Below are 10,000 nucleotides of genomic sequence, written 5' to 3'. Positions count from 1 at the left end.
CGTCATCACAGCCACGTCATCACCACGTTATTCATCCATCCATCCATCCAGCCAGCCAGCCAGCTTGACGTCATCACCTCGTTTGCATAGATATGCCAGGTGCGACTTAACATAGATGCAGAATCTCGTTATCCTATCTATGGCCTCCTGTAGCTTGTTCGGGCCTTCCTCCTCTTCGCTCTTTTTCAAACTTTCCGCTCCGAACGAACTCAACAGCAAAGCAAGGAAAAGATTTAGGAGCTGGTTGTGGTAGTGATGATGGTGGTGATGATGGTGATGATGAAGATAAAGATGATGAAGATGATGATGAAAATAATGGTGAAAGTGGTTGAGATGATGGTGACGAAGGCACAAAAATTATCCCAGCAACATCAACAACGACAAAAGCAAAAGCAACAACAACAATATCAAAAACAGCAACAGCATCAACAAAAACATCATCAACAACAACAACAAATAAAATAAGCAAATAAAACAACAACATCAACAACGTCATCATCACGTTCAAAATCTTTCTCTATTCCCAGCCAACCAGCACCAAAACCAATAGCACTTACAACGAGATTTCCAATAATCATGGTGAGTAGGAAGAACGGGATGCAGTGGTATCCGTTTGTGCGTATGCAATCCCACATGGATTCAATCCACTCCCCACAAAGGACTCGGAAGACGATCATGAAAGCATGCAAGAAATCGCAAAAGTGCCAACCGGGAAGAACTTTTTCTTCAAATCTTTCGGCAACGTAGTTCGGACCGAATAGTTGCATTCCTGTGTGTGTGTGTGTTTGTTTTTGTGTGTGTGTGTGTGTGTAAGTTTGTTTGTGTGCATGTGTGTGTGTATGTATGTGTGTGTATGTTTGTTTGTTTGTGTGTGTGTGTACATATGTGTGTATGTTTGTTTGTTTGTGTGTGTGTCAGTTTGTTTGTGTGTATTTGTGTATGTATGTGTGTTTGTATGTTTGTTTGTTTGTGTGTGTGTACATATATGTGTGTGTATTTTGTTTGTTTGTGTGTGTGTGTAAGTTTGTTTGTGTGCATGTGTGTGTGTATGTATGTGTGTGCGTATGTTTGTTTGTTTGTGTGTGTGTACATATGTGTGCAGGCGTGTGTATATGTTTGTTTGTTTGTTTGTGTGTGTGTAAGTTTGTTTGCTTGTGTGTATTTGTGTATGTATGTTTGTTTGTATGTGTGTGTGTGTGTGTATGTTTGTTTGTGTGCATGTGTTATTGCTTTTTTTCTCTCTTTCTTTCTCCTTTCAGGTTTAATTCATTTCAGGGTTTTTTTAAAGGCTGAAGCAAGAAAGCTTGCTTGTAAAAAGCCACACAACCAATCTTAAAAATGAAACTGAACGTGTAAAACTAAAATTCCAAAATGTGAATGAGATGTCAAACAGTTTAAAATCAAACGGCAGAGAAAGTGTGTGTGTGTACGTGCTTAAGTGGTTATTTGTATTTGTTTCATTTTTTTCATCTGACTGTTTGTTTGTTTGTTTGTGTGTGTGTGTGTGTGTGCATTTCTAAATTACAACACTAACCCATGACGGCAAAGATGAAGATGATGATGGCCAGTACAAAGCATAAATTTCCTAGGGCCCCCATGGTTCGCCCTATGATCCCGATCAGAAGATTCAAGGTGGGCCAAGATTTCGCCAGTTTAAAAACTCTTAACTAAGGGTAAGTAGGGAGGGAATAACACATTAGACACAAAAACATCACACTCAGTACTAAGTAATCTTCACATACACGAATTCACACACACAAACATATACACACAAAAACACAATTTTAATTCCAGACCGAACCAAACTAACGAGACTCAAAAGAGAAGGAAGAGAGAGAAAAAGATAAAACGTCAAAGAGAGAAAGAGAGAAAGAGAGAGAGAAAGAGACACAAACACACACAAGGGCACACCTACTTACCAATCTGAAAGACCTCAGAATGGACAGCCCTTTGATCCCCGACAGCCCCAACTCGATGAGACTCAAAATGACGATGACGATGTCGAAGCAGCTCCACTTATCTTCTAGGTACTTGTACAGGCCTAGAGCCAAAATTTTCAGACCGGCTTCTATTGTAAAGATACACGTGAATACCTGTCATTATTATTATTATTATTATTATTATTATTATTTCAAAATCTTAATAACAATTTGATAGACGAATTGAAAAGCTTAAATATTATAATAAATTCAGTTGAAATTTCCCCGCTAGGTTTTTTTAAATATTTTAAACTATCATTAAAGTTCGTGAATTGCATTTTAAATTTTATTTAATTTGGCATCATCGTAAAAATTAAACTTTTCATGAAAAAAAAACATACATACAATATATATACAAACACGCCCATACAAAGTTAAAGTAAGAGAAAGAAAGAGAGAGGGAGAGAAAGAGGGAGAGGGAGGGAGAGAGAGAGAGAGAGACACGCACCAGTACCAACATAATTTCCATATCTCAACGTTAACTCTAGCTGCTGGCTCATGTTGTCGTGGTCCATAGCCATGAAGAGCGTGTTTATAACGATGCACAACGTTATAAAGAGGTCTACGAAGGCGTCCAATATGAAGAGTTCGATATAATGAGCAAATCGATACCAGCACGGACAGCAATCCCAGCCAAAGAGAATTTGGTGGCATTTGGCTTTGAGGAATTCCTTCTTCGATTGCCCTTCCTCCATTCCGAAGCAGTCTGTGTTTGTGTGTGTGTTTGCGTGTGTGTGTATATGTGGCGTATTTGTTTATATGTGTCTGATAGAGAGAAAGAGAGAGAGAGAGAAAGAGAGAGAAAGAGAGAGAAAGAGAGAGAAAGAGAGAGAAAGAGAGAGAGAAAGAGGAATCATTCACCACTACACATATTGATGTGTAGTGGTGAATGATTGAGTGTGCGTGTGTGCGTGCGTGTGCGTGTCGGTATGTGTGTACGATGATGTCTATAATGATGAGGATAATGATGATGACGTCATTTTACTTTTCTTCTTAGAGGCCTCTTTTATTAAATCCTTTAAGACCAGAACATCTTGAGAGAAAAAGATATTATATTAAAGTTCAGCAATTAGACAAATCAATATTTTAAAAATACAAAACCTCTATCTTTAGTACTGTAATTTTTATCGTTTAAATATTTATTATTTAAATTCTTATTATTAATTAAATTTTAAAAATCACCTTTCATATCAATAGTGGTAGCACTCGGGGTCCTGTATGTAAAATTGTTGTCTGTAAATTTGCTCTTATCCCATTCCTGGCGAGGGTTAAAGAGGAAGAAGAAGATGATGAAGAAGAAGATGATGAAGAAGATGATGATGATGAAGATGATGAAGATTATGAAAATTATGAAAAAGAAGAAGATGACAAAGATTATGAAGAAGATGAAGATGATGAAGAAGATGAAAATGATGAAGATGATAATAAAGATGAAGAGAAAAACGATGATAAAGAATATGAAAAAAGTTCATTAAAAACAATGTCTTAAACAATTAAATAAAAAAAAACTGAAGAATGAACCCAGAAAATTAAAAAAAAAATAACGCAAATTATTCTCCAGGTTAACTTACATTTTTTGTTTTCCCGACAACAAGCCCTACAGCCCCACTTCCGTTATTCAAATTCGCATTTCTCGCCCTACCAGACACCCAATGGAAATGAGTTGGCTCGCTGCGTTTGAAATCCGGAAGTCGAATGCGATTGGTCGACTGAAACTGATCGCTAGGCAACAGAAGTGAAGTAGGCGTGGCTAAGAGTTTGGGAGATGGGACATACGGCTGGGTGATTATGTGGCCCGATTGCCTATTGGGTGCGAACCTGGTTGAGTGGTTGTTTGATTGGTTGGTTGTGGGTGAGTGAATTTTTGATTGGTTGTCTGATCGATTTGTTGATTAGTTGAATGATTGATTGAATAACTGAATGACAATTTTGTTAACTGATTAATTATTATATCATATAGGTAACTAATTTACGGACTTGATAATTTTTTGAAGGGCTGTTCAGTGAAATTTACTTATTTAACACAAACCAGATTAGGGTGCATGAACATCATTTTATACTCCATTTATTTAAATAGTTAGTATCACGCATACACACACACACACACACATACACACACACACAACAAACATCACACATACACACACAGACAGAAACCTGGACTCAAGTTGGACCATCCTACTGCCACTACCGGCAGACGGATATAGTCCCAGTCCTCCCCCTGCACTCACCAACGTCATACTTGGCTTCCCTCCACTCTTGGCTAAAAAATGAGAACTCCGAACATTTTGGAAGACGCAAATATCTTCGGAAGATGGCGTGACAGCCGCAGAGTCGTCTGCAAATGGTAGGTCTAAATTTTCGAGACATGGGAAAACAATTGGACCAACGTGGTGGCCTGCTTGCGAGTGTGGCGCAAATTGTAGCGATTGATACGCCGGGAGGTTGTTGACGTTGTGGTTTTTGCTGCTCTGAAGTTGCGGCGTTTGCGATTGCGACTGTGGCTGTTGTTGCTGCTGCTGTTGCGTGGTGTAGTTCGGCGGGGCTGGAGGCTGGTAGCGCCAACTGAATTGACTTCCGCGGTGGAAAGCGTAGGAGGGAGAGTCCATAGCGTGAGGGCTCTGTAGGGACTGATGGTACGGTTCAAAATTATTTTAAATTTTTAAAAATTTATTTGTTTATGTAAAAAATCGCGTATTTAAATAGGAAAAAAAACTGGTTAAAAATGAATCTAACTTTATTATCAATGCCCCCAGCATCTCCGATCGACATAATATTTTTCTGACCACTTTCGGCTGACCTCAAACTCGCCCTTGACATATTTGACCCTTGACTCTTCCTATCGAAGGCCCAATCAACGGCAACCTCACGACCTTCACCTTCATCCAGACTCTTGCGTACGTCATTGACGTAATCGTTGTCATCATCATCATCATCTTCGTCGTCATCGTCGTCGTCTTCTTCATCATCTTCGCCATCTTTGTTCAGTTCATCTTGTTGTTGCAGGAGGTAGGCGGCCGCGTTTGCTTCTTCTTCCTGTTGCTGTGTTGGAGGGGTTGGGGTGGGAATATAGTTACACCATCATCATCACCATCACCATCATCTTACATCACCATCACCAGCATCATCATTATCATCACCATCATCTTATCATCATCTAGTATATATATAAGTATATAAGTTAGTATGTGTATTTTATTTAGAAGTATATATGTAAGTGAGTGTGTGTGTGTGTGTGTTTATTTCTGTTTTTGAAAAGTCATCATATATAAGATATTATAATAAAATTTAATTTTATTTCATTTAGATATGGGCATATGTTTTTCGCGCCCATAATTTCTTTATGTTTATGTTTTATCACCATCACATCATCTTATCATCACCATTATCACCACCATCTTCATCATCGATACCTCCATCAAATCCAATAGTTCTTGCTCCTCTGCTTGGGCGTCCTGCTTGCGGCAGTCGTCGTAAGACATGGCGACAATGGCCAGGATGAGGTTGACCAGGTAGAAAGAGCCGAGAAAGATGACGATGATGAAGAAGAACATCTGAGCTGGACCGTTCGCCTTTATCGTCTGTCACGTGACGTGACGTGATGTGGTCACGTGACGTGGTGTGTGGTATTGTTGCCACGTGGTGGTGTGGTGGTGGTGGTGGTGGTGGTAGTGGTGTTGCTACTTGGTGTGGTGTGGTGTGGTCAGTCGGTTAATGTGAGGCCACCATGATGATGACGATGGAATTGTGATAAGATCATAGGACATCAGGATAATGCGATGTGTTGTAGAACAGGGCCGTGCGCGCACTCCACACACACACACACACACACACACACACACACACACACACACATAGACACACAAACATGTATAGTTGTAAGTTTTGATAGAATTTATATGTTCCTCAGATCAATAGAAGGAGTAGTGATATTTTGAATTATTAATGAAACCAGCTATATATTTTGCACGCAACAAAAATTATGTTATATTGACAAAAAATAAATTCTCTCTTTTCCTTTCTCTCTCTCTCTTTCTCTCTTTTTCTCTCTCTTTCTTTCTTTTTATCAATACATTAAATAAATACATATACATACAAATAATATAAACACAAACATACCAACCAACAAACCATTTGATACAAATTCTCCTAATAATCTTGATAAACATATCGACATACATACACACAAACAAACATACAAACAAAAAAAAACAGACATATATAAAACAATTTGATACAAGCTCTTCCAATAATCTTGATAAACATTTATATAATAATTAAAAATATACACACCAACACACAGGCAAACATAAATACACACAAACATACATATATACAAACAAACAAACATGTATACAAACAAACAAACAAATAAATATACAAACCAGTTGATACAAATTCTCCCAATAATCTTGCGTCATGAGTCTAAAAGCGCAAAGAAGGGCCCATCCAAAATTATCATAAGTGGTGTAACCGAAGTTTGGATTGAACCCTGACTCTAAGCATGTATAACCTTCGCCGCAAATACTGTGTATGTGTGTGTGTGTGTATGTATGTGTGTGTTTATGCATGTGTGTGTATGTGTGTGTGTGTGTATGTGTTTGTGTGTTTGTGTGTGTGTTACCTTCCACCGCAAATTTTTCCGTCTCGATTCTCAGGATAATCTTGCCAGAGAGCTTAAGAGTAGGATGGTAAAATTGAAATGAATCGAAGAAATATTAAGTGCACGCACACATAAATGTGCACAAAAACGTACACATACACACACACATACATGCACACATACATACATACATACATACATACATACATACATACATACATACATACATACATACACACATACATACATACATACATACATACACACATAATTAGACCTACATTTATTTCCGCCGTAAATTCTTTGTTCTATTTTAGGTAACTTTTCAAAAGCGGTCATGTTTTCCGGTGACAAGACACATTTCTGCATCATTTTTCCTTTTGTGGTGTTGGTGGTGATGATGACAATAGTGGTGGTAATGATGATGATGGTGGTACTTATGATGACGATGATGGTGATGATGGTGGTACTTATGATGACGATGACGTTGTTGTTTGTTTGATTAAAATCAGAGCAACATTAATAAAGCTACATACACACCTACACACACACCTACACACACACACACACACGTACACATACACACAAACATACACACACACACAAAAACATACACACATACATACACACGCACGCACATGAAGAAAAAGGGATGTACCTTGATAGAGTTGTAGACCGATCAGGGCGAATATTGATAATACGAATAGCGATAGTATCATCACGTCTCTCAATCTTCGCACTGCTTCCATTAGAGCTCCAACGATCGTTTTCAAACCTAATCATCATTATCATCATCGTCGTCGTCACCATCATCATCATCATCACCATCGCCATCAAGCTACTACTATTCTCAGTGCAGCAGCAGTAGCAACAACCACTATTTCTACTACTACTATTTATCAAACTTTTACTACTACTACTACTATTACTACTACTACTACTACTACTACTACTACTGCTACTACTACTACTACAACTACTACTACTACTACTATCACCACCACTACTACTACTACTACTACTACTACTAATACAGCAGCAGCAGCAGCTGTAGCAACGACAACAACGACAACAAACCGGGCACTACAGCGACAGTTTTGAGGGCCCTGAAGACCCTGAACGTCCTTAGTACCGCCACCTTTCCACCGCCTTCCCCGGACCCAACAAACATAGTTATGTACCTTTAAAATTATTTAATTATTTAATAATAATAATAATAATAATAATAATAATAATAATAATAATAATAATAATAATAATAATGAGAACTCTTTTATTTCTTCAAAAGCCAAAATAGAAATGAAAATTACAATTAAATATAAAGTGATCAATCATTATAATAGTTAAAAGATAAATAATAATAATAATAATAATGATAATAATAATAATAATAATAATGATAATAATAATGATAATAATAATGATAATAATAATGATAATAATAATAATAATAATAATAATAATGATAATAATGATAATAATGATAATAGAAACAACATTAATAATAATAACCACTAACGACAATAATCGTTATAATAATACTTAATTTTAATTGATCCCAAGAGAAGCGGCAACAAATAATATACACAATACATAATATACAAATAATATAGCAACAAATATATATATATATATATATATATATATATATATATATATATTTGTATTAGCTCTGAGAATCAGACACCACTACGAGTTATAATAATAATGAATAATAATAATAACAATAATAATAATGTAAATAATAATAAATATTGAAACAGACGCAGATGAGACTACGACGAAATCCAGCCAGTTCCATGCGTCTCTGAGGTAAGTGAAGTCGGCCAGTATGAAACCACGAGAGAGCATTTTGACGGTACCTTCCACTGTGTATATACTTGTGAAGATGTTTCTGTGTGTGTGTGTATGTGTTTGTGTGTGTACGTGTGTATCTCTTTTCTTTTTATTTCTCTCTTTCTCTCTCTTTTTTTTTCTCTCTCTCTCCCTTTCTCTCTTTTTCTTCCATAGTATGATGTTTTTGTATGCTCGCATTTGTGGTGTGTGTTTCTGTATTTTGTAGGTATATGTATGCATGAATATATATGTGTGTGTGTGAGTGTGTATGTGTGTGTGTATCTTTCTCTTAAACATACGCACACAGGCAGCACACACACATACACACAGAAAACATACACACATATATACACAGATACAACAAAAAAACACAAACACACTCTGTCTAGGGGATTTAAACACACACATACACATACACACACACACACACACACACACACACACACTCTGTGTATGGGATTTCCTTGTTGATGGCCATGAAAACGCAGTTCACTAGAATGACGACCATCACCAGTAAACTAAATAACCTACAAATAATAAATATAATAATAATTAAAATAATAAATATAATAATAATTAAATTAATAAATATAAAATTATTATTATTGTTGTTGTTTTCATCGTCGTCATCATCATTACCATTATCAACCTAATAATTATAACAATAAATATTATTTTTGTTATCGTCGTAATTGTCGTAGTCATCACCATCACCCCTTCATCACCCCTTCGTCACCCCTTCATCACCCCTACTCACGGATGGGTCAGGACGACAAGGGCCCCCCTTCGAATGGGATTCCAGGGGCTGAGGAAGAAAAACCCATTCGAGGAACTAAATCTAAAAATAGTCTTGTCACGTGCCACTACCACAAAAGTCTGTGTGTTTGTTTGTATGTGTGTGTGTTTGTATATGTGTGTGTGTGTGTGTGCGTGTGGGTGTTTGTTTGTGTCTGTTTGCATGTGTGTGTGTGTGTGTGTGTGTGTGTGTGTGTGTGTGTGTGTGTGTGTGTGTGTGTGTGTGTGTGTGTGTGTGTGAGAGAGTAAAAACTTGTAATACGTGTGTACTCATAGATACAAAAATATACAAAGCGATGCAAACGTGTACAAAGTTATACAAAATTAAACGACAAAGTTTGTTTGTTTGTTTGTCTGTCTGTATGCATGTACGTTCGTGTGTATGTGTGTATGTATATATTTGTGTTTGTATGTTTTTATCTCTAAATACAAAAAGATGCAAAATGATACGAAGAAATAATAAACTACATGAATGTATGTAAGTATGTACCCGTGAAAACAAAACTGTAAGAAGTTGATATAGGCAAAACTTTTATACAAAAATATACAAAATGATACAATGTAGTACAAGAAGATACAAATGATATCAAATTACACCATTGTATGTGAATCGATACATAAAAAGTCAAAAATAAAACCGATTGACATATACAAAACGATATACAAAATGATAGGTATAGAAATACCAACAATTATCAAAAGATATAAAGTGATACAGTATGATACAAAGATATCCAAAATGATACAAAGATAAACACGAAGATAATGATGTGCCAACAGGACTTTA

General features: G+C 36.5%; 1 protein-coding gene across 1 annotated transcript in view; it reads right to left on the bottom strand.

The window, feature by feature from the left end:
* The window catches only part of HELRODRAFT_119038 (hypothetical protein), a gene marked incomplete at both ends in the record, with an annotated part of 17,217 nt that extends 7,914 nt beyond the window's left edge, over positions 1–9,303 (bottom strand). The window contains 15 exons of the mRNA XM_009031236.1: positions 78–240; positions 558–769; positions 1,535–1,667; positions 1,920–2,093; positions 2,438–2,685; positions 3,547–3,855; positions 4,168–4,445; positions 4,780–5,021; positions 5,363–5,560; positions 6,365–6,625; positions 7,209–7,357; positions 7,660–7,763; positions 8,348–8,476; positions 8,859–8,945; positions 9,176–9,303. Of these exons, the coding sequence (XP_009029484.1) occupies positions 78–240; positions 558–769; positions 1,535–1,667; positions 1,920–2,093; positions 2,438–2,685; positions 3,547–3,855; positions 4,168–4,445; positions 4,780–5,021; positions 5,363–5,560; positions 6,365–6,625; positions 7,209–7,357; positions 7,660–7,763; positions 8,348–8,476; positions 8,859–8,945; positions 9,176–9,303 (2,815 nt within the window). The remainder of the gene's footprint in view (positions 1–77; positions 241–557; positions 770–1,534; positions 1,668–1,919; positions 2,094–2,437; positions 2,686–3,546; positions 3,856–4,167; positions 4,446–4,779; positions 5,022–5,362; positions 5,561–6,364; positions 6,626–7,208; positions 7,358–7,659; positions 7,764–8,347; positions 8,477–8,858; positions 8,946–9,175) is intronic.
* Between the last annotated feature and the right edge of the window lie 697 nt (positions 9,304–10,000).

This window comes from Helobdella robusta (genome assembly GCF_000326865.2).
Source record: "Helobdella robusta unplaced genomic scaffold HELROscaffold_71, whole genome shotgun sequence".
Taxonomy (NCBI): Eukaryota; Metazoa; Annelida; class Clitellata; order Rhynchobdellida; family Glossiphoniidae; genus Helobdella; species Helobdella robusta.
The sequence above is the reverse complement of the archived record's forward strand: the minus strand, read 5'-3'. Positions and strand labels throughout refer to the sequence as shown.